The sequence below is a fragment of the Triticum urartu genome, chromosome 7, assembly GCF_003073215.2.
Source record: "Triticum urartu cultivar G1812 chromosome 7, Tu2.1, whole genome shotgun sequence".
Lineage (NCBI taxonomy): Eukaryota > Viridiplantae > Streptophyta > Magnoliopsida > Poales > Poaceae > Triticum > Triticum urartu.
In genome coordinates, this window is record NC_053028.1 from 41340464 (window position 1) to 41364780 (window position 24317).

At 45.7% G+C, this 24317-nt stretch overlaps 1 protein-coding gene across 1 annotated transcript; it reads left to right on the plus strand.

The window, feature by feature from the left end:
* The first annotated feature begins 21794 nt into the window (after nt 1-21794).
* LOC125518285 (probable indole-3-pyruvate monooxygenase YUCCA11) lies at nt 21795-23442 on the plus strand. The gene is made up of 5 exons (XM_048683175.1): nt 21795-21969; nt 22291-22406; nt 22727-22960; nt 23048-23170; nt 23263-23442. Exons 1-5 carry the CDS (start codon nt 21795-21797, stop codon nt 23440-23442), a joined length of 828 nt encoding a protein of 275 aa, XP_048539132.1.
* Nucleotides 23443-24317: the final 875 nt, after the last annotated feature.

The following is a 24317-nucleotide window of genomic DNA, read 5'->3' on the forward strand; positions in this document are numbered from 1 at the left end:
CAACTGTGTGCCTCCCTCCCGACTGCAACTGTGTGTCTCTCTCTCTCCGTGTGTCTCGATTGACCTCGCTCTTTCTCGGACAAAAACGATATATCACCATGTTTGAGCTCAATTCGACCTATTCACATTGTATACTCTCTCATGCACATCGTCTATCTAGGTCACTCTCTCCAACCCGTCTCACTCTTTCGATCGCACGGCGACCCTATGTGATCGGTTGACCTTGGTTCCTCCCACGCACAAAATATATCTACACGTCTGTGACTGGATCATCTCTCAAGCTCTATCTTACAGCCCTCACCCTTGCCAAAAAGCTCAATCGGACAATATCTCTCCAGAGCATATATATTTCTTCAATGAATGTCGGACCACACTCACTTTGTCTCTCTATCTATATGTCTCTCGATTGACCTCGCTTTCTCACACTGTATCTTCCACGCGTTGAAGCTACTACCTCTCCATCCCTCGCAAAGCCGGAGCTATTTACATTGCGAGGGGCACTCCAACCTTGGATTAATTTGTGTAGGCATTTATTCTGGTCGGTTTAGATTATATTTTCGTAGCATTCGGCTCACAACTACTCCAAACACCGTTGCAACCCACGAAACTCCCCTAGTTGATTTCCCTCTGGCTCGGTCATCGCTCTCTCGCACGTCCTTTCTCGCCTTCAACATCGCACCATGGTATTATTGAAAAAACTATGTTGTTCTCTTTAATTATTATAAATAAGCTACAAAACTACACACCGATAGTCCACTTGGAATGGAACAAATTTTGACCCACAAATTAAAGTTCTACAAACTACACACCGAGGGGGCCACATGTCATGAAAAAAATTTGGACCCATATACAAATTAAAAAATAAAGGATGAGGATCGAACATGCGACCGGGCCTTCAAGCCGCACGTCAATGGGCAACATACGTAGAATAGCAATGTTTGTTGTACCCCTTTGTTCACATAATGTTTTTATATTACCACAGCCTAATTAATGGATAACATGTAATATTATTTTTAGTACTATTCGCCTTCACTTACTGGTGGATTCCATGTGTGCTCTCTCTCTCTCTCCTCCCCTTCTGCGTTTAGACGCACGGGCAAAGAGGAAGAACTCGCGGGCGATGTTGCCGTTGACCATATCTGGACGCGTTCACAAGTCATGGCACCAGTTTCACATACTAGCAGCACTAGTCAGTGTGTACGTGCAATGCACGTTAATTTGGAAGTATATTAAGTGCATGCGGATATTAACTATTAGGGTATTATTTGCGTGTTGTCATGTGATTAGCACTATTTTTGGCATGAAATTAACTGCACGCTAAACGTGTTGAGCGCTCGACATTGAAGCAGTCTAGGTCGTTGGATGACAAGGAATACATGTGGCTTGATGACGTTTTATATTTAATTTGATACGGCTCTAGCAGAACATTCAATCGATCAAACCATACATTTCGTTCAGTCTGACTCCGACTTTAAATTATACGACGATCGATATAAAATAAACGGAAATGATAAACGTTCGGATTTTAAGCATGGCAATCCGAACGTTTTTCATGGCAAATTTAGATTACGCGGCGGCGGCGAGGGCGTCTCGCGGTGGGAAGCGGCTCCTCTGCCGTGCTCTGTGTGTCGTTGGGCCACTGACCGACAGCAACGGCGACGTCTTGCGCCATTGTTGGCGTACTCCTGGACGTTGGCCTAGCTTCGAGGAAGGCCAAAATGTTCTGGACTTTGGAGCGAGTCAACTGGCGGGAGGGGGCGACTGACGTTGGTGCAAGGAAGCGGTCGACGGCAGCCATCCATGCCGCTGAGGGGGGCACTGGCACCCGCGCGGGGATAGGCGCTGTCAACGGCGCGGCGGAGACATTCGTGTGCACGGGCACCGGCACGGGCGCGCGCGTCAGTGCACGCGCAGGCGCATGCGCTGGCAGGTGCATGGGCACCGGCATGGGCGTGCGCGTCAGTGCACGCGCAGGCGCATGCGCTGGCAGGTGCACGGGCGCGTGAAAGTCGGCGGGGACCTCGTGGAACCCCGTGGGATCAAGCTCGGCGACAATGTGTGGCTCCCAGACCATCAATGCCACGGGGATGGGCGCTGGCGCAGTCAGGGCGACGGGAGCGGGGACAGGCGCGGCGTCTTCCCGCAAGGCCAGTTCAAGCTCGTCCCAAAGCACCTTATGTTCTTGAGACTCCGGCTGGGTGTCTTCCTCAGGAAACTGGAACACTAAGGGCATATTATCGTGATGCGGCATGGTGTACGTTTAGGTCGGGCTAGTTGCAGGTAGACGACAGGAGAATCGGAGAGGAAGAGAGAGGATTGTAGCGATACCGGGTAGTGCGGGGTTGATTTTAAACTGCGGCGCCGGCGACACTAAAAGTGGGAGCAGTTGGGACGACGGTGGGCGGCGGAGCCTGGTCAAAGGGCTCGCCTCCCAGTGAGCCTGCATAGCGGTCTGCTCGCACGCCTCCCTGACAGCCGGCGCAGCGGTCTACTCGTACGCCTCCCGTCGACTCACACGCTTGCTCGGATGGCACCTGCCGATGAGAAGCGGGGACTCATGGCGGCACGTAAACGCCCACGGTTTCAATAGTGAAAGCGTTCGCCTTAACATGACAGGTCTTTGTTCCAAAATACCTTGGCTCTTCATTTGTGCAACTTGTCATACGCAGCTTGTCTCAAATTGAAGAAAAAACTTACGAAGTAATATTTGTGTCATATCACGTGACCATGCTTAGTTTTAAGAATTTATGCTCACTTTTGGATTTTCTGAAATTTAAGATCCAGGATTCGAAATAATATCATAACTTGCATCATGCAATAAATTTTCAAGCCGTACCTCTGTCCTGTTGTATTTCTTAAGAAAGGATTTGGTCAAACATTTTGCTTAGTTAGACTTCAGACAAGTTATATATGCAGAGTAAAAGGATAATCCCTCCGTACCAGTGCATTGCCTGATATATTAACTCAAGTACTAGGCACGAACAAACGGGATCAATTCTATGCTCATCCTGGTGTAGTAGTAGTAGTAGTAGTACTAGGAAATGCAGTTGACGGGTGACCTTTACGAGCGGCGACCGAGGGAATTGAACCGTGCTCGGCACGGTAGGAACGTTGTCTAGTTACTAAAGCATCCCTTCGTTGTTCATCGGTAGTAATTATGGACCGGGGACATGAGGGGAATTTCCTAGGGCTGGAATTCTGGCCGCCAGATATTTCGACTTGAAACGCTAAGGCTCGACTAGTTGGGGTTGCCTAATGTGCGTACCACGCACGCCACCGAAGGACACGAGCCCGTTTTTTTTAGGATCAACACGAGCCAAGGTCTGGCTGGTACGCCGTTGGGTCCTACCATTCGAGAATACGAAGGAACCTTTTAAATTGCCGAACGAATCTATGTGTATTACAATACCCGTATTTTCCTTGCAAATACTAATCTCAATGTGGTAATTGATTTATGATGAGTTGTTGAATTAGAGTGAGTTTGTGATATAGTGATCTCAACGTGGATTTCACATTTCATGGTATCCCTAGTAAGTTTTCCAATGCAAATTCAAATTTAAAAGATGAACAATATGGAGGTGAGAAAACTTTGTATGTATCAAGCATATGACCACACACACACACGCACAGAGACACACACGCACGGACACAACAACAATCCAATAAGTAAAGTGCATCTATTTTTCCAAACCATGCATGTATGACACAAATTCAAAAATACTCCTTCTATTCCTAAATATTAGTCTTTTAGAGAGTTCAACAAGTGACTACATACGGAGCAAAATGAGTGAATCTAGACTCTAAAATATGTCTATATACATTTGTATGTGCCAGTCCATTTGAAGCCACTAAAAAGACTAATATTTAGGAACGAAGGGAGTAAAATGTAAGACATCCATGGTCCTCAGTTCAATATTTAAAATGAACATGAAACTGAAACATGAATATTAAGTCTAGTACTACAGTACATGCAAATGTTGTGTTTGGGCGGAGCTATGATTGTCGGGGGTCAACCCCTCGACCTTAGATAAAATTGTGGAGCTCTGTTTAGGGTTGTTTAGATTATATTTTTCCCCACCCTCCCAACCCCCGATTGGTTGTGCAACCCCCCCCCCCCCACCCCTCCTCCCCGGGAGAATATCATGTGCCCCCATACCTTAGATGCTATATGCTGATACGAGTTGCTTGGAGCTTGTAAATCTGAGATATAGCAGCTCACATGATGTGTCTTAATATTTTTGCGGGAAACCTTGATGAGTTTGAGAATTGCACACAATTTGTACAAAAACTACTTAGATGCCCTTTGATCCCATATCCAACAACCTCGAAGCTCGTATCACCGTAGCATTTAAGATGAAGGAGGACATCATATTCTCCTGTATGTAAGAATATCATGTGCTACCACACCTTAGATGCTTTGGTGATACAAGCTCTTCGGAGGCGTTGGATTTGTGACCCAACACCTCCTCGGTGGTTCGAATGGTTTTTTGCAGAAAAGCCCCAAAAGAGTTCGGCCACTGCTTACAAGCACAAAGACTGCTCAGATGCCATTGGATCTCAGATCAAACGACCTCCAAGCTCGTATCACCGTAGCATCCAAGCTGCGATAGCACCTTATGTTTTCTCGCACGAGAGAGTATGAGGTGCTCCCGCACCGTAGATTCTATGGTGATACGAGTTCACTGAGATCTAACGGCCCACGGTAGGAGGTTTGAATGTTTTTGCAATATACGGCTGATAGAGTTTGGGAAATGCGTAGAAAGTACAAGTACTACGCATGTACCATCTGATCACTGATCATACGACCTAGATGCTCATATCACCGTAGCGGGTAATTAAGCTACGGGGAGCACCTAATATGAGCACCGGGGAGCCGTTGGATCGAAGATGGAGCGGCACACACGGGGCCTGAATGTTTTATTTGCAAAAAAACCTTTGGAGAGTTTGGAAATTGCGCATAATTACAAAGACTACTCCCAAGCCATTGGATCTCACTTCCAACGGTGTAAAAACTCGTATCACCATAGTATCTAAGCTGCGGGGTGGATGTGATATTCTATGCCGCTGTCATTTTTGTTCGTAAACTTGCAAAATATGTGTAACTCGTGCCGTTACTTGTCTAACCGCGCAAAGTGTTTGTTCAAAAAAACCATCCTACACTTAGATATCGGAACAACACACGGGGGTCCCACTTGTCATTAATCAAATTTGGACCTAAAACTAACAAATCTGAAAGACGAGATTTGAACTGGCAACCTGGACTACAAAGCGTAAGTCGATAGCCTGAAAAAACGAACGGTTCTTGGCTTTGCCCCATAACTTGATTTTATACAGTACTTGCGTTGAGTAGAGTAGAGGGAGTGCCTCGTCAACATGTGCATGACCGTTGTCTCACTTACTGGTGGGTCCCAGGTCTGCGATCTCAATCTCTCTTCTCTCCATCGTCTAACCTTTGCACGGGCACACCCGAAGAGCGGCGCTAGCTTGCCGTGGTGTTATTACAACTAAAGAAAAAGCTTGGAAAATAGAAGAATAGCCTAGAACAAGAGACGTTGTGGCTGGTCGAGATGGAGCTAACCACATCTATCCTCCGTGCCACGTTTGCATGATGAAGTTGTGTGGCTAGTGGGGTGTTTTTGACCGACTGGCTGGGTCCCGAGGTCGAACCATAGGTACTATGTCTGATACAGTATATTTTTACACGCACATTTTTCCTCTGTGCCGAGACGTGGCACACCCTACCGTGCGGTTTCGGGGTCCTCTCGGGTGGTGCACGCATATATTCTTCCTGACGTGGGACGCCCTACCACGCGTTTTCTGGGTCCTCCTCGGCCGTAGCGCCAAAGCAAGTAAATAAGTCGTCAAATCATGAAAGACCACCTTTCCCGCCAAGTACATCAGTGAAGCACGGTGGCTAGCTAGTTGGGCTAGTTCGACCGATTAGCTAGGCCGCCGCCACATTTGTTTTTTCGCCCCTTTTTTATCTACTTGTCGGCGGGTAAATTTAAATATCCACCGCGGCATTGCTCTGGTGTTTGGGTGCGGCAGGATTTTTAACTTTTTGATTGACGGGAGCAGGCGCGGCGGGATTTTTAATTTTTTGATTGATGGGAGCAGGCGCGGCAGGATTTTTCATTTTTTTTGATTGACGGGAGCAGGCGCGGCAGCAATTAGTCACGATGACTCCGCCTGTAAAAACCCACTGCTCCCTGATGTGAGAAGTCGTCGACTAGTGTTTTACCGTGGTGAAAACCAAAAGATTCCCCGCCCCCTTAGTCCGAGGTAAGGCGCCTGACACTGGCTCCCGTCGACCGGGAGCGGGCTCTGTGGGCGGTTGCACCCTGCATCACCAACATCGTGCGCCTCAGAGGGACTTCGGTGGTGTTTAGGCGCCCTCTGCATAGGCATGTCCATGTCTCGGCGCAACATGACCGTTGGATCAAACTCAGACGGTGCAGATCAGTCACTGTAGCACAAAGCGTGTGGGTGTGTTTGGTTGCATTCTCATCTCAATATAGTTTTTTCCTCTTCGTGTATTTTTGTCAACCTACTAGTGTGGACTCATGCACCCTTCATGCACTCTGCCAAACACCCAAAAGTGGGTCGAGAAGGGAACTTTTGCTCCCATCCCGTGCACCCTTCATACACCCTGCCTAACACTATTCGTGCTTCATATGGTTCATGTTTCATGGAGTACTGTAGCACTGCACTCTCCGTGTGCTGTGGACCTAGTTCTGTTAACATTGATCTCACCGTTCATTCTCGATCGGACAGTCGAAAAAGCGGTACTATGTTACATATAGGAGTAGTTGACATGCGAATAACATCATTTGTTATCGTAATGTCTTACCACACTAGCAACAAGATTGTGTAGTACTGACGTATGAACCACTGCACATGCCTAGTAGTAGGAGCATTGTGTATGTTCAAGTGGCTGTTGTGTTTCGCACTCCTCCGTCGTAAGAGTGGAAACGCTTGCTGTAATCATTTTTTCTTCAGAAAAACAGTGTACACGCTCTACCGTGCGGATCCTCCTCCAGCCATGCACTAAATTACTCACTTTCGCCGACATGTGGGACAGCCAGCACCTGGGTCCACCAGCCATGCACTAAATTACTCCGAGTAGAGTGACGGTAGACTACCCCGATCGAACCGCCACAGTAATGCCCAATGAGCCGTCAAATCACAAAACCCCCTCCTTTCCAGCAGTAAGTTGGACGGACGAAGCAACCATCATTTCACTCTTCTCTCTCAGCTTCCTCTCTTGAAGAAAACCCCCACTCGCTTCGCTTCTCCCTCATCTCGTTCCTCCTTTCACTCTTCTCTCTCAGCTTCCTCTCTTGGATGGACGCCGGAGCACTAGCCGACGTGATGTCTATGGCTCTGGCCAAAATCGTCGAGGCTCATGGTACGAAGAAGCGCAAGCACCCCGCCGAGACTACCGCAGACAAGCTCAAAGCCATCGCCCTGTCCAAGCCCCCCTCTCCGGGATCCCTCATTAAGCAAGTCTAGGTAATGTCTCTTGTTGACGATCTTTTTCTCGATCTTGATCGTGTTTTTTCATCTAACATGTAGTACTAGTACTGGTAGTACAACTTTCTGGGTGATGTTGCATGTGATTTTAGTGTGCCAAATGACGGTTCTAAATTCCTCTTTTGACCAAAACATGCGAGAGGTTGACACTGATTTCTTATAGATTACTTTCAACTACTCCCTCTGTCCCAAATTTCTTGTCTTAGATTTGTCTAGATACGGATGTACCTAATACTAAAATGTGACTTGATACATCCGTATCTAGACAAATCTAAGACAAGAATTTTGGGACGGAGGGAGTACTTTATGAACATCAATGCTACCTTTTAAGAGGGTATATTTGCCTCAGTAACTTGTGTTATGGATATTGCATGTAATCCCTCTGCTCTCATGCCTTTGAAGACATGTTCTAGTGTCTTTGTTCACTCATTTCTGTGCGTATATGTAGTCATATATGGAGTATAATATCGAAAATCATCTTATATTTCTGAACGGAGGTAGTAATAAAATATGGTTTCTGTTTGAATTAGAACCAGGTTCGCGGTGGAGATGAAGTTCTCAAAGTCATGCCGTGTGAACTAGAAGACCTGATGATGAGTTCTACTGCTGAACTATCCAGCTGTTGTGTCCTTGTCGCCACGTGTCCTGAACTAGTGTTTTCCTGTAGCATTGTTGTCAGGCGTGTTCTCGAGGCTGTACTTGACCACAACAATTTCCTGGTTGTGCCTTCGATTACGAAGGGTGTGGTTCTTGTAAAGCTTCCCAACAAATCTGATGTGGCATGTCTTCATCATCATGTTTATGAGTGGAAAGACCACTCTGTTAGGTTCTCCAAGGTTGACAAGATGGTGATGGTGCATGTAGACATCTCACACGAAGTCCATGGCCTAGTCAGTTATGCGGGGTTCATCCCATAGGTCGGTGGCAAGAAATAGTCTGCAGAGTTTAGTTAGTGCAACTTTGCTTGTCTGTAGTAAGTACTATTGTTCAGTACTTGATTTGTGTTTGTGAACCCTGTATTGTTTATTAGTACTGCCGCTTTTGGTGTGTGGTCAGTCCTGTGAACGGTCTATGTTAATGTCTGTCCACTCAATTCAATCTGTATATTTTGAAGTATCCAGATCATATTTTTTGTGAGGACAGTTTATCAATTATGGTAACACTCCAATATCTGTATGCATTGCAGGGTTTATCGCACCCATCAGGATTTCCAGTCCCATGGATGCTCGGTCCATACGATTTGTCACGACCTTTGGACTGTCCTGCTTGTGGGAGTAGGAAGGGCCCCTGCATGCCATGCGTAGTTGGACGATCAATCTTCTATTTAGTACTTCAACATAGTGATTTCCTGGTAAGGATTCACTCATGTCACATCAAGTAAATCTTATTGATTTACTGTCTAAATCTTATTGATTTAATGTCATGTTTTCTTTCTTTTCCTGTAATTTTACGATACAGGTTTTGCCATGCGACATTCATCACAGAATAAACCGTTTGGTTTGCTCTACGATGGCTATTTTTGCAGGTTTCACTTCTTATGTCGTGTCAGTAACGAAGGCACTGTCCATCACTTATATTACTGGAAAAAATTGGATCAGTCTGTTGTCTGAGTACAAGTTGAATCCCTATGATGAACTGCAGTTTGGTTTAACAAAAACGCCACAATTAGTCATTCTCGCGTTTAAAAGAAATGAAGAAAAAACTAGATCACGGTCACGGATCCTAGTCAAGTTAGAAAGCTGATCATAGCAGACCAGACACGATCGCCGCTGTCTCGCACAGATCGAGCACCGACAGTTGCTCTAGCACTGACAGTGGCAGCAGCTCAGTCTGATCCAGCTGAGGATTGGGCACCGACCGCGTCAGCGGATCAGTCTGATCTACCGGAGGATCGGGCATCAACACCGGCACCTTCTCCGACACCGGCACCAGCTCTACAAGAAGCACCATCTCCGGCAGCAGCAGCGGCTTCGGCACCTACACCAACACTTGCACTTGCATATGCTCCGGCCCGTGCAGTTGCACCGGCAACAGACTGGGCTGCAGTTTGCACTTCATATACCAAAGTCCTTACAAAAACCGACATGTCCACCTTCTTGGTAAGCATTCGCCGCCCAAGTGCTTCGTTCTTTTTTCTTTCCATGTTGTTTCACATGATTCACTGTGTTGATCTAACTGTTTGGTTATGTCTTCTTGTTTGCAAACAGAGAATTCCTAGAGCAACGAGGGAGTCATTCAACAATCCGGGCGACCGCGACCAAGTTTCTCTTACCATGCGCAGCCTTGGTGTGAATGAACCTGCTCAATATACCACAAGTACAAAGGATGGTCGCATGATGATTAATGCTAAAGGATGGTCAAGGTTCAAATCTAAATCATATCTTGCGGTAGGGGATGATGTCAAAATCGAACTTTCTCGGCAAGGAGAGCTGGTCCAAATCAACTTTGAAATTCTTCAGTAGCAGCACACAACTGCCGAACTGATCTATCCTCCAAGAGATTTTGATGTAATAATCTGGCATGGTGAAACAAGTGTCCTGTGTGTATAAGTAGTACGACAGTATTATTTATCACATGGTATATCGTTGATAGAATTGCAACTCTGATTGCTGGTTAGGAACTGTCGTTCGATTTCATTCCAACAACTGCCGTGCTTTATTCAATTTTGTGTATTTGCCTTGCGACAGCATCTAAAACCAGCGTCGTACCGATTGCTTGCAATATGAAAAGCGCTGAGGTAGAACACATGGGCCCCCAAACATGCAGGGTCGGCCTGCGGCCCAAAGTCCAGAACCGTGAGCCTATCTGAGTATTATATTCTTAGTTGAACCCCCATAAAAAAGTTGAACCCCCTTAATGCCCGTGCGTTGCAGAGGGAGTATATTTCTCGGCAAGGTGAGCATGTGATATAAAAGATTTGTATATTTCTTTACAGAGGGAGTATCTCTCTGTCAAAAAATATATTTATGTGTAACTAGTTACTCCTGTCTTTCTACTTCCTTTCGCTGATATGTGGGGCAACCAGCAACGGGGTCCACGTGCCATATGCACAAATTAGAGTGCACAACTTCACGGTAGACACACCCCGGTCATAGCGCCGCAGTAATGCCCAATGAGCCGTCAAATCACAAACCCCCCCCCCTTTTCCAGCTTTAGAAGTAAGCTGAACGGACGAATCGGCAATATTTCACTGGGCCTGAATCTCCTTCTCCCTCGTCTGCTTATTCAGAGAAAACCCCCTCTCGGCGATTGCATAGGGTTTTCTCATGGAGAACCAGGTACGAATTCTTCATCCATCCCCGATAAATCCAAGTCCCTTGGTCGCAGGTGATGCTAGGATGGCAGCCGCCGCCGTTGATGCATTTTTCTTCCTACTGAATCTAGTGTGTTTCATTTGCAGTGCCCAAAGCGCGAGTACCCTACAGGTTTCTGCGCCCTCGGCGAGACGCCACACTTGTTCCTTCTCATCCTAACACAGCATTTTGAAACGCGCACAGTATGTTCCTAGAATCCTCTTTTCTATCCGGGAGGGTGGGGTTTTTTTGAACATGCTGTGTTCTCATATTATTTTTCCTGCAGTGTATTATTTGCTCTGCCAGAACACATATACTCAAGATGCTCGGCCTTGCCATAACTGAATACACTAGTTTAATGGTCACAGTGAAGACAAGCCATGGATATAAGTTCCGAGTTGGGTTCATGAACCAAGAAGATCGCTGCTTTTTTTATGGCCGAACTTGGATAAACTTTCTCAAGTGTTACGGACTGAAAGTTAGCGCACGAATGTTGATGGAAATAGCAGAACCTGGTCTCATCTTCACTGCGATCTTCCACCCCGACGTCATTCCAATTGTTCATCCATGTTAGTTTTGTATCTGGTTCTTGCTTGTTGCCTCGATTACTTCTTAATCCACCTATTTTGTCTAACTAATCACAATTTAACTTTAGAAGTAGCAACGAATCTCTCACGAAGATGCTACTTCTAACTAATATTTTCTTATAATTGGTGGCATGTGTAAGTTTTTTCAGAGTTAAGCAGTCTGCTCGTTTGTTACTCTGTAATAACTCGGCTATTACTAATGGCACTGAAGTTGACTGGATTGACATCCACAAGTTCCTACACTTTATTGATCATCTTGAGGTCCTTGTGGGGCGTTTCAATGGTGGAAGGTCATGCGGGATATGTGTGCCACTGCTGCACTCGTTGAACAGGTCCAACTGTGTCGAGAAACTTATGGTACGAGCTGTTTTCTGTTATATATGTTGTTCATAAACTATTGCTTATACAAAGTTTTACAGCTGTGATCTTCTTGAAACAGGAACTGCCGAGTTCTATTGTTCCTATACAGATGCCTGGCCATGGTCGGGTCAGACTTGCGCTTGGTCACAACATGATGTTTATGTCGACCTACTCAATTCCCCTTGGAGGTGAAAAGATACTTATTCATGGGTGGTCTCAAATAATGAAGGCTCGTCCATCTTGGAGAATAGGACAAAAGATTATGTTCATGCTTTTCCATGGCTTTAAAGCGAATATCATGTTTATTGACCACGTTGCGAGATGAAGCCGCTTTCAGAAGGTTGTGGATGCGCGGGGTGGTGCCTGGGCCTTGTCCTGGGGCTTGGCGGCCTCACCCTTGGTTACCTGTTGGCAAATTAGCATTGTTCGAGGCGTGCTTTGTACGGTTGAACCTGTATAAGTACTCATACTGCTTTCAGCTTTGGTTGTTAAGTGCCTCTGCTGGTTTCAGTTAAGGTTGTTAAGTACTCCTGCTGCTTTTACAGTCTGTCGTGTTTCTTCAGTCCTGTCTTCCTCCAGCCGCCAAAACCAAACCAGCGTCGGCGGGGCCGCCTGCTTCCGCCTCCCACGGCTGGCTGCGCCTCAGCCCACGCATCGCCGCCCCACCGTCTCCTAAATCGTTAACGCCGACGTCCTCCGCGCGCTTTGGTGCACTCGCCGCGGTGCCGCCCTCTTGCGTTGTCAACATGGTCAACAAACAACAGGAATTGGCAGAAGTACGTGGAGAGGATGACAGTAGGGGCCCACCACATCAGCGTATGAAAAAATAAAATGCTTCCTCCTAGTATATAGTCAATAGACAAGAGAACAGCACAAGATCGGCTGACACCTGGGACGTAGCTACTCGAGCAGTATTTTTTTGTTAGGTATTGTTGAGACGGAGCAGGGTTTGAACTGGGCTGTGGCCCGTCTAGCCCACGCTTATATTTTATGTTCACCATGTGATCAGCCCGGCTATTTTTTCTTTGTGAAAATGGGCCCAGTTTATTTTTTTCTAAAGAATACCCAATCCATGCATACTTATTTTTCTACGCCCTGATGGGCTGCAACTCTTTCAAGACGCCTGCAAATCTTGAAAGTAATATGAAATGGGTTGAAAATATAAAAACAAATGACAAATTGGCAATTAATTTATAATTTCTAAATTTTTTCACATTTTCAGATTCCTATTTCACTGGGCATTAACCTAATTTAAATATATCTTCAAAGTACTTTAAATCTGCCTCGACATTTCGATATTAAAAATAGTTTGGAACCCACAGAAATATGCGAAATTGGCCCTGGTCAACCAAAAAACGACTGCAATAAATTGCATAAGAAGTTGCCATGAGCTATATATAAATTATTAAAAAAAGAGGGAGTGGTCTGACTTGTGGGCCTGTTTAGTTGACACGTATGCAAGATTTTTTCAGTTATTATATACGTCAACAAACGATTCTAGCAGATGTAACTGTTGGATGTCAATCCAACGGTCGTCGTGTTTCTTGAATCTCTCATCTTCTCGCTCCAGCAGCCAAAGCAGCGCCGGCGGGACCGCCTACTCCCGCCTCCCGTGGCCGGCTGTGCTGCCGCGCAGGCCTCAGCGCCCCCTACTACTCCCACCGCTGGCCAGGGCATCCCTCTACTCACCCACACCCATTGTTATTCTGCGGCGACGGCAGCCTCATACCGCAGCCGAATCGGTGAACCCTCGTACTCCTCTCCGCGCAGGCTTCCACTGCTGTGTCTTCCCCGGCTCCGCGTCGTCCCCTTCCTAGGCCTCGCCGTCGTCCACCATTGTGGTGCTCTCGGCGCGGCGTGGTCAATGTGGTCAACGACCGACTTCCATCGGAAGAGTACTGTACGTGGAGAGGCTGACAGCTGGGTCCACGGCAGCCGCAAGGAAGTGCCTCCTTATTACGCGGAAAATAATTATTCCTCCACCTGACAGCAGGGACCCATCGGACGAGCCATTAGTATTTCGCGAAAAAAAACGTTTCCCCCTGACTGCTGGGACCCACAGGACGGGCCACCGTATTTCGGAAGAAAACATTCCCCCCGCTGTCAGCTCGGACCCACCGGAAGTGCCTCCTTATTACGCACAAAAAAAATGAATACCCCCCTGCTAGCTGGGACCCACCTTGGTGGGAGGCTGACTTGTGGGCCTGCTAAGTTGACTGGGACGGAGGCCTTTGTCCACTTTAGTCAATATATGAACGATTCTAGCTCCAGTGACCGTACAATGTCCATCCAACGGCCGTAGTGCTTCTTCAACCTCTGGTCTTCTTGCTCCAGCCGCCCAAAGCAGCGCCGGTCGTGCCGCCTGCTCCTGCCGCCCGTGGCTGGCTGTGATGCCGCGGAGGCCTCACCTCCCCCTACTACTCCCACCGCTGGCCAGGCCATCCCTCTACGCATCCACACCCCATGTTATTCTGCGGCGACGGCAACCTCACACCGCAGCCGAACGAGTGAACCCTCATACTCCTCTATGCGTGGGCATCCACTGCCGCGTCTTCCTCGGCTCCGCGTCGTCCCCTTCCTAGGCCTCGTCGTCATCCACCGCCATGGTGCTCTCGGTGCGGCGTGGTCAACGTGGTCAAGGAATGGCTTCCATCGGACATGGACTGTATGTGGAGAGGCTGACAGCTGGGTCCACGGCCGCAGCAAGGAAGTGTCTCCTTATTATGCGCAAAATAATTATTCCTCCACCTGACAGAGGGGACCCACCGGACGGGCCACCGTATTTTGTGAAAAAAATGTTTCCCCCTGACTGCCGGGACCCACCAGCTACATCTTCGCACGCAAGGAAGTGCGTCCGGGCAAAAAAAACAAAATGATCCCCCCCTGACTGCTGGGACCCAGCAGCTACACCTTCGCACGCAAGGAAGTGCGTCCGGGCAAAAATAAACAAAAACAAAACGATTCGCCCCCCTGACTGCTGGGACCCACCAGCTACATCTTCGCAAGCAAGGAGGTGCCTGACAGTCGGGACCCACCTGGTCGAAGCGTACGTAGCATTGTCATTATGGTCGTGAACATGTACGTACATATATACTGGTCGATGTAGAGGCGCACACGTGTCATAGTAGAGGCGCGTACGTGTCGTAGTAGAGGCGCGCACGTAGCATGTACACGTACGTACAACGGCCAGGGTGCAAGAAAGAAAATACGGCCACGTAGGTACATACGGGCAGGGTCTCGAACGCCTACTCGCGCATAAATACGGCCAAGGCTCGTGTACATGGCTGGGTCGGAACGAAGAAACAGCGTCGCCGTCGTGTTCATGGGGAGGCAACGGAATGCGTCGTGTTCATGGGGAGGCAACGGAATGCATCGTGTTCATGGGAAGGCAACGGAATGTGTCGTCTTCATCGGAAGGCAACGGAACGCGTGGGAGCCAACCGGCTGGGTCGGAACGGAATGCGTGGTCGTGTTCATCGAGAGGGCTTGGAGGAACAGGCAATGGAAACGAGGCCTGGCATACCGCAAAACGGAGGAAACGGCCTTGTGTTCGACCGGCCACGTTCGAAACGGGATCCTGTTCATCGGGAGGGGTCTGGCGTACTGCAAAACGGAGGAAACGGACCTCCTACAGTCGAAACGGGGGTCCTGTTGATCGGGAGGGGTGTGGCGTACCGCAAAACGGAGTAAACAGACTTTTGTTGGAGCGCTACGGTCGAAACGGGGGTCCTGTTGATCGGGAGGGGTGTGGCATACCGCAAAACGGGACTCCACGGGATACTGTTCATCTCCACCGTCGACCTCCTCTAGCCTTCACGGGCTACTGTCGACCTCCTCCAGCCTCCACGGGCTCCTGTTCATCCAGCCTCCACCGCGCGCTACTCCACCGGCTACTGTTCAACCACCCCTCCACGGGCACCCCTCCATCGTCTACTGTTCATCCAGCCCTCCACACCACGGGGTCCTGTTAAACCACCCCTCCACGGGCACCCCTCCACCGTCTACTGTTCATTCAGCCCTGCACACCACGGGGTCCTGTTCATCCAGAGGCAACGCCACCGCTCACTGTTCCCCCCCCCCCCCCCCCCCCGCAACGCTCACTGTTCATCCAATCGATCGGCTTCAGTTAGCAGCAGTAGCGAAGGAATCGCTCGATCTGGTTCAGTTAACAGTCATCGATCGATCGCTCGGGTTCAGTAACGCGTAGCCTGCAGTGCAATCGCTCGGGTTCAGTTAGAGTCAACGCCTCGCACACACGCGCGTACGTGTACGAGAGAAACGCGCATCGCTCGGTCCCCGACCTCCCACCGTAACCAGGAACTCCCCGAAATTTTCCTCCCCCTCGCTTCTACCACGGTTTTTTCCGTCATGGACGGCCCAAAGAATGTCATGCAGCTGCGTCTCTGGCCCGCCCAGGACGAAAAGCCCATTTTTTGTCATGATTTTTTGTCATAGAAGTAGGAGCCCACCACATCTATGATGATACCGGGTTTTCTCACAATTATCGTCATAGAAGTGTCATATGTATGACAGGAAAAAAAATCGTTCGGCCCAAAATGTCACTGATGTGTCTTTTTTTTGTAGTGTGCATCACCACCGCCCCCACGCCTCTCTCTGTGTTGCTCTGCTGCATGGATCCGTCTCCCCCCATTAACCAGCACAGTGAGGCCTCAACTTTCATCATGTTCTTCCTCTAAGTCTGTCCCTTTTTAGGCGCATATTTTCTTCCTCTGTTTCATTCCCTCCATGCTTGAGTTCAAAAGCATGCAAGTAAAATTTCATTTGTGCTCGATTTACTCAAGAAAATTATTTTAGCAGGCCAAGAATATGCAATCTCACAAGGTCTGCAATACCTTGTAAATGTGTTGATTCGACGGTCAAAGGTATCATAATCTTCTTCCTAAGGGTATGTTTGGATGGTTAGTTTTTGGTCAAATTCTAATGTAAGGAAAACAAAACTGATTTTTTTCCTGGTTGCAGATTTAGCGGGGCAAAATATGAGTGAACACCATTTGTATGCCATACTTTTGTCCTTTAAGGATAATGACCTTTCCAGACTTCATGTGCTCCCTGTCAATTTTTTGACATTGCTTAAATTTAGTTGTTCATTTATTACAAGCTTGCAAAGTGGTGGACAAATGATTCCATGGTAATACTGTTATGTATTAACAAGTGGCACCACGTTGCCTTTAGTTCATCAGGTGGAGGAAAGATCCCTTTGTACAGATAGGAAACACATAAACCACAGACATGGGTTGTTCTTCTTTTATTTTCTACTAGCAAAGAGGCCTGTGCGTTGCAACGAGAGAGAAAAATCCTCTCATATCTCTAGCTGGGTCGGTTGGACAAACTGTCTGTGGCTGGTTTGCAAGTTATGAGATCGAACCCCCCCATCGGCAATTTTATTTTTTGCCAGCTCTCCGGACCTGGGCCACGGTGCGCTGCCAGATGGGCTTCCTCTATTTGGCCAAAACGGGTGGCAAGTAACGAAACCAAATAGCGTACGTGAAATTAATTGAAGCGGGACCAAACAAAGCGGGACGAAACCAAGAATATCACCTCCCTTTAATAGTAGGTATAGATTTGCTTACTTGAGAGCCTAGAGTTGTATAGCTTAATTTGTTTTCAGACTTCACATTCCCGTCAATTGGTAATATAAATTTGTCACGGAGCATATGATAGGCGATGAATTCCTTCTCATCTCTGATAAGAAACTTCAGTAGAAAGCAGGTAGGGCTACCCCTGAAGCCTTAAACAAACTCTTGCCTCCTTAAGTTTGTGCAATTTCAGCCTGCTTTTAAACTCCGAGTGGCAGTTTGTTCAGTTAAAAAATGAAATCATGTTTTACTACAAAGATAAATGCATATATATTGCTAACAACCTCTCTTGAAAAGTTAATTCACTAAGTCAGCTACATATGACACGCTCTGAAAACTAGGATGTAGTATCATGCATGGTGTTTAATTCATTGTAGAGTCGCACTACATGATTGTACAATCTATTATCTGCTACTTAATTTCCATCTCTATCCTGTGAGAGGGATCTAATACGCCTCTGTCCTCTCTATAATTTTTGATTGTTCCATGCCAATATTCTACAACTTTCATATACTTTTGGCAACTTTTTACACTATTTTTGGGGCTAACATATTGATCCAGTGCCAGTTCTTGTTTGTTGCATGTTTTTTTGTTTCACAGAATATCCATATCAAATGGAGTCCAAACGGGATAAAATCTGACGGAGATTTTTTTTGGAATATATATGATTTTTGGGAAGAAAAATCCACGTGAGACGATGCCCGAGGGGGCCACGAGGCAGGGGGCGCGCCCCTGACCCTCGTGGCCACCCCGTAAGGCGGTTGATACCCTTATTTCGCCACAAGAAAGCTAATATCCGGATAGAGATCGTGTTAAAATTTCAGCCCAATCGGAGTTACGGATCTCCGGGAATATAAGAAACGGTGAAAGGGTAGAATTTGAGAACGCAAAAACAGAGAGAGACAGAGAGACAGATCCAATCTCGGAGGGGCTGTCGCCCCTCCCATGCCATGGAGGCCAAGGACCAGAGGGGAAACCCTTCTCCCATCTAGGGAGAAGGTCAAGGAAGAAGAAGACGAAGGGGCCCCCTCTCCCCTTCTCTTTCGGTGGCGCCGGAACGCTGCCGTGGCCATCATCATCACCGCAATCTTCACCAACAACTTCACCGCCATCATCACCAACTCTTCCCCCCTCTATGCAGCGGTGTAACCTCTCTCTTACCCGTTGTAATCTCTACTTAAACATGGTGCTCAACGCTATATATTATTTCCTAATGATGTATGGCTATCCTATGATGTTTGAGTAGATCCGTTTTGTCCTAATGGTTATTTGATGATCGTGATTGGTTTGAGTTGCATGTTTTATTATTGGTGCTGTCCTATGGTGCTCTCTGTGTCGCGCAAGCGTGAGGGATCCCCGCTGTAGGGTGTTGCAATACGTTCATGATTCTCTTATAGTGGGTTGCGTGAGTGACTGAAACACAAATCCGAGTAAGGGGGGTGTTGCGTATGGGATAAAGAGGACTTGATGCTTTAATGCTATGGTTGGGTTTTACCTTAATGATCTTTAGTAGTTGCGGATGCTTGCTAGAGTTCCAATCATAAGTGCATATGATCCAAATAGAGAAAGTATGTTAGCTTATGCCTCTCCCTCATATAAACTTGCAATAATGATTACCGGTCTAGTTATCGATTGCCTAGGGACAAATAACTTTCTCGTAACAAAAAGCTCTTTACTAAAACTAACTTAGTTGTGTCTTTATCTAAACAACCCCTACTTTTTATTTACATGCTCTTTATTACCTTGCAAACCTATCCAACAACACCTACAAAGTACTTCTAGTTTCATACTTGTTCTAGGTAAAGCGAACGTCAAGCGTGCGTAGAGTTGTATCCGTGGTCGATAGAACTTGAGGGAATATTTGTTCTGCCTTTAGCTCCTCATTGGGTTCGACACTCTTACTTATCGAAAACTGTTGCGGTCCCCTATACTTGTGGGTTATCAGGATCCAGGTTGGATTTTACGTGTATCTTTCTAATTGCTCAAGTTGCATATTGTTAAATACACCAATATGTTTTTACCATCAGTTGGCCATATAAGCCTCTCTCTGTATCCACCTTTGCGTAGCATTAGATAAGGATCCAGGTTTCTGCTGTCGACATTGTGCTATTAGTGATGTACAATGAGCAATTACTCTGCTCTTGATACATACCTATTCTTGTGGAGTGTCAATATTATCTTTTTTATGTGACTTTCGGTCCACACTTTGGTATCCACTAACATGAGAACTAGGAATATGCTTGCTTGCAGTTTGTGTACTGCCCGCAATTTTACAAGAGGGAGAAGATGCAAGAACGCAGCAAGGCAACCAGTATGGCACGGCTATGGGCGAAGCTGGGTGGCGCAGCGGTGTCGTTGATCGCGGTTGTGTCCAGGGGAGAGCCGAGGCATGGATGCAGCTGCTTGTGGCACGGCCGTACGCCTACCTGGGTAGTTGGCTTACAAGCATGGTTGGGGCGTGGCGGCACACTTGGCAAAATCATGAAGAATTTTCTTACTGGTGCTCCAATTATGCTCTCCACTGAAGAATCATGTGCATCTGTTGTAGGTCAGTTCTGCTATTTTCTCCAGCAATGCCGCTTTACATTGATGGTTCATGTGTTCAAAGTTTAGGTGTCTGAAGCTTGTTGCAGTACTGTGTTATCACCGTTCAAAGCTTGGTTTGGTCTTGATTGTAAAATAACAGTTATTTTATCTATACAATATTCTTCGACAAGGCTAGCCTTCTTTCCCTGTTCAAGGATTCAAAATTCAGGTTACACTTTAAAAGCCTAAAAGGTGTATTATAGCATGAAACCTCAAAAGCTATTTACCGGTTCAACAACTATACTATCCTGCTAATTTCACAGTTTCAGTTTCATCAGTCGTCACATGAACATATACACTATTTGTCTTTGGCTAGATCTGGATTGGTTAGTTGACCATTTAAGTATGCTTTTGGATCTTGCTTATCGCTTTTATTTCTCATGGGTTATGCAACATGCACATTGGTGTCACATTTTTTAGATGTGATCCTAATATGTTACCTTATAATCCCTTTCGTGACCAGTCAGTTCAGTCTGATGGATGTTTTATTTATCTTGGAATTACAAGGAAAAGGATTACTTTTTTTGGTAAATATTATTTCAGAATCTTGCTGGCTGAAGAATTCAGCTGAAAAGGTATGTCATTTAGCTCTTATTCTATTTCCCACTATTTGTGTTTATTGTTCTTTTTTGCCGGTGCGAACATGGATACAGAGCATTTGTATTTGCCAAGCATTGTGTAAATATTGTGGCCAATTTGTCATATGTTTGGCAAATAACAAAGCGGAACAAAGCTATTAGTCTTTGCAAGTTGTAGTGCAAAGAAATCTTTGCACCTGGTCACATGTTAGGATATATTTACTCCTAGCAATAGTTCAAATAAAATCCAGACAACAGTGACTACGGGCTGTGATTAATTTGAGCAGAGGAAGCTGGGGAGCAGGACTGAATTTTTTTTTTTTTTGCGGGAGGAGCAGGACTGAAATTGTTCTTGCTGATGGTCCAAGCTGCAACATACTTAACATGAAGCTGGTACATGTTGTAGGAAATCAGGGATTATTGTTCGTTTATACCAAAATTGTTGCTTCCTAACATACATGCTTGATAGCTTGTCTGAGGCCTCATAATTTTAGGTGTACATCTAGATGTCCAACGTTTTGAAGTGGACAAAAAAATCATATTGCATTACATTTAACAGTCCGCCACAAACTACACAGTTATTTGGTGATAAGTGATGACCCAGAACCATAGTAGCACGCCAATAATTATTGTCACGGCAAAGCATGCACGGTTTCCATAACACGACCATCCGCATGTCGGTAGAAAATAGAAATTGCAAGGCACGGGGAAGAACGAAGAACAGAAGTTTGGACCAAAAAATAAAAAGAAAGAAATAATATTTTGATGGATCCGTGACCAATAAAATGCTTGAGAGAAATTAGCGTGAAAAAATGCCTTGAGAGAAAACGGCGCGGCAAGGCGCGTGTTTGCCTCTAGTACGAAACATATCCTTATCCCATATGAATTTTCATTGATGACAGCACGAACGGAAAGAAATTGTAAAGAGATTTTAGTATAAACATATCCAAAGCCGGTTGATAAGTTTCCAAAAAAACCAATCGATCAAGAGTGCGTTTCCTGCCTATTTTGTATCCTCTAATGTATCAGGACATGCTTTCACACCAACGTTCAATATTTAGACGGAATACTAGTACACACCAGAATAAGGCGTCAATAAATCTTTGCCTTTTTCATTCCTCATTCTAAATAGATTGACACATGAAACATACCGGTATATATATGCCCATATATGCATCCAAAGATTCATCGAGCAAACAAGCAAACACTCCAGCCTACCATTGCACCCATCCCACAACTTTATCAACTATTCTCTTTGAAATGGAGAATGTTGTAGTGTTGATTGTTGGCGCTGGGCCAGCAGGCCTTGCAACAGCAGCATGCCTTAGCCAATTCTCAATTCCCTATGTCATTGTCGAGCGTGAAAGTTGCAACGCGTCGCTTTGGCGCAACCGCGCCTACGATCGCCTCAAGCTGCATCTTGCAAAGGAGTTCTGTGAGTTGCCACACATGTCATACCCACTAGATGCTCCAACATACATACCAAAAACCTTGTTTGTAAAGTACTTAGATGACTATGTTGAGCGTTTCAATATTCAACCCAAGTATCTCACTAGTGTGGAGTCATCCACATTTGACAATGACGAAAAATGTTGGTCCATCGTGGCACATGACATGGCAAAGAGCACAATAGTCAGGTTCACATCAAAGTTTCTTGTGGTGGCAAGTGGTGAGAATAGTGCAGAGAATATTCCAATGATCCCCGGACTGCAAAGTTTTCCGGGTGATGTCATCCACTCCTCAAGCTACAAGTCAGGCAAGAGCTACTCTGGCATGAATGCATTGGTCGTTGGATCTGGCAACTCTGGAATGGAAATTGCTTATGACCTTGCGGCCCATGGTGCCAATACTTCAGTTGTTATACGAAGCCCGGTATGTCCACGCACTATATATTATTTTTGACCTGGAAACACTAGGGAATCCCCCACCCCCACCCTACGGGCACTATATATTTTCGGTGGGTACATGGCAATTTCTTATTATAGCCACCATTAGAAGGATGCGACTTTTTAGAGTTATTACTAGAAAGTATTTCATGGTATAGAGCGATAAACTATTTTATAACATGCACAAACAACTAAGCAATTAGACGAACTACACTGAAAATTTAACTCTTGAAAGAAGATGATTCTATGAAATTTTATTCGATGATGCAGGCTTCAAAAGAGATGTGACAAGTTTTGTGGTTGCAGATTCATGTAATGACAAAGGAATTAATCCGGTTGGGGATGACACTTGCTCGCCGCCTTCCACTGAATCTAGTGGATAAACTCCTTGTGATGGCGGCAAATTTAATATTTGGAGACCTATCGAGGTATGGCATCAGAAGGCCAAAAATGGGTCCAATGATCGTCAAGTCAAAAACCGGCCGATCCGCTGTTATTGATGTTGGCACTATTGGGTTAATCAAAAAAGGTATCATCAAAGTAAGTATATTCTTGACAAGACATAGATTTCATAACATATGTTGTCTTTGTATGCCAAGTTATCAATATTCTATTCATCTCCTACAGGTACAGGGGAGCATTAGTAAGATCATGGGCGATATAGTTGAATTTCAATGCAGTAAAAAGATATCATTTGACGTGATTGTGTTTGCAACTGGATACAAAAGCACAGCAAATATATGGCTCAAGGTAACAACATCGATGTTTGAATATGTCTGAGTTTTTTTCTTGGTGCAACAATTGTCAAATCTCCTAACAAGCTCTATATTTTTTTATCCCAGAATGGTGAGAGCATGTTAAATGGCAATGGACTGCCCATCAAAGAATATCCAAATCATTGGAAAGGTGAAAATGGGCTCTATTGTGCTGGGTTAGGAAGGAGAGGATTGGCTGGTATTGCAGCAGATGCCAAGAATATTGCCAATGACATCAAATCAGTGATAGGCGCTATGTCCGTCTAAATTATCAAATCAGTGAATGCGTCTTCGACAACGCGATGCCTTCCATCACTGGGCTCCTCAACAAGATCAAGGATGAGATCCGATGATGGGCTAAGGTAGGGGCACAAGGCCTGCAGGTTGTTCTGCACCAATCCTGGGATGTCCACTGAGTTGTATGATGTACTGTAAAATTAACCTCCTAGGAGGACTATAACTTTCCCCCATCCTTCTAATGCAATGAAATGCAAAGGTCATTTGCGTGTTCGTGATTTGTTTTTTATCTTTTACATGTAGTTTACCTGGGCTAGGGTGCTAGACGGTTGATTCTTTGAAAAATCTATCCACTGCCACCTGTCTATCTATCTTCATCTATATTTGATAGAAATAGATTTTTGTTTATTTCAAGGTTCATATGTGCCAGGGAGTAAGCATTACTTTTATAATATAATCAAGGGCTTTATACTCACATTGTGCAAAGAGCTTTGTAATTTTTATTGAACAGTTACCTACAGTATTTTATTTACTTGAATTTACACATGCAAAAGTCATCCCCTTGAACATGATGTTTTACAACAAGGGACTAAGTGCTCGCGAAAATAAACAAGGGACTAAGTGCAATTAATACAAGGACAATGCTACACCCATGTAAACTAATCTATGTACTATACGTAATGTGCAACGTGGACACTCTGGATTGGATATAGGAGGATTGGGGGGGGCCACCTCCCTCAAAATCATACATTTAAGAAAAAGTTCATTGGATTTAAAAAAAATCATGCATGAACTTTTCCAGATTTGTGAACCCTTTTTGAAAACTAGTGAACCTTTTTCACATTAGTGAACTTTTTTACCGAAATTGGTGAACTTTTTATAAACTGGGAACCTTTTTTCAAAAT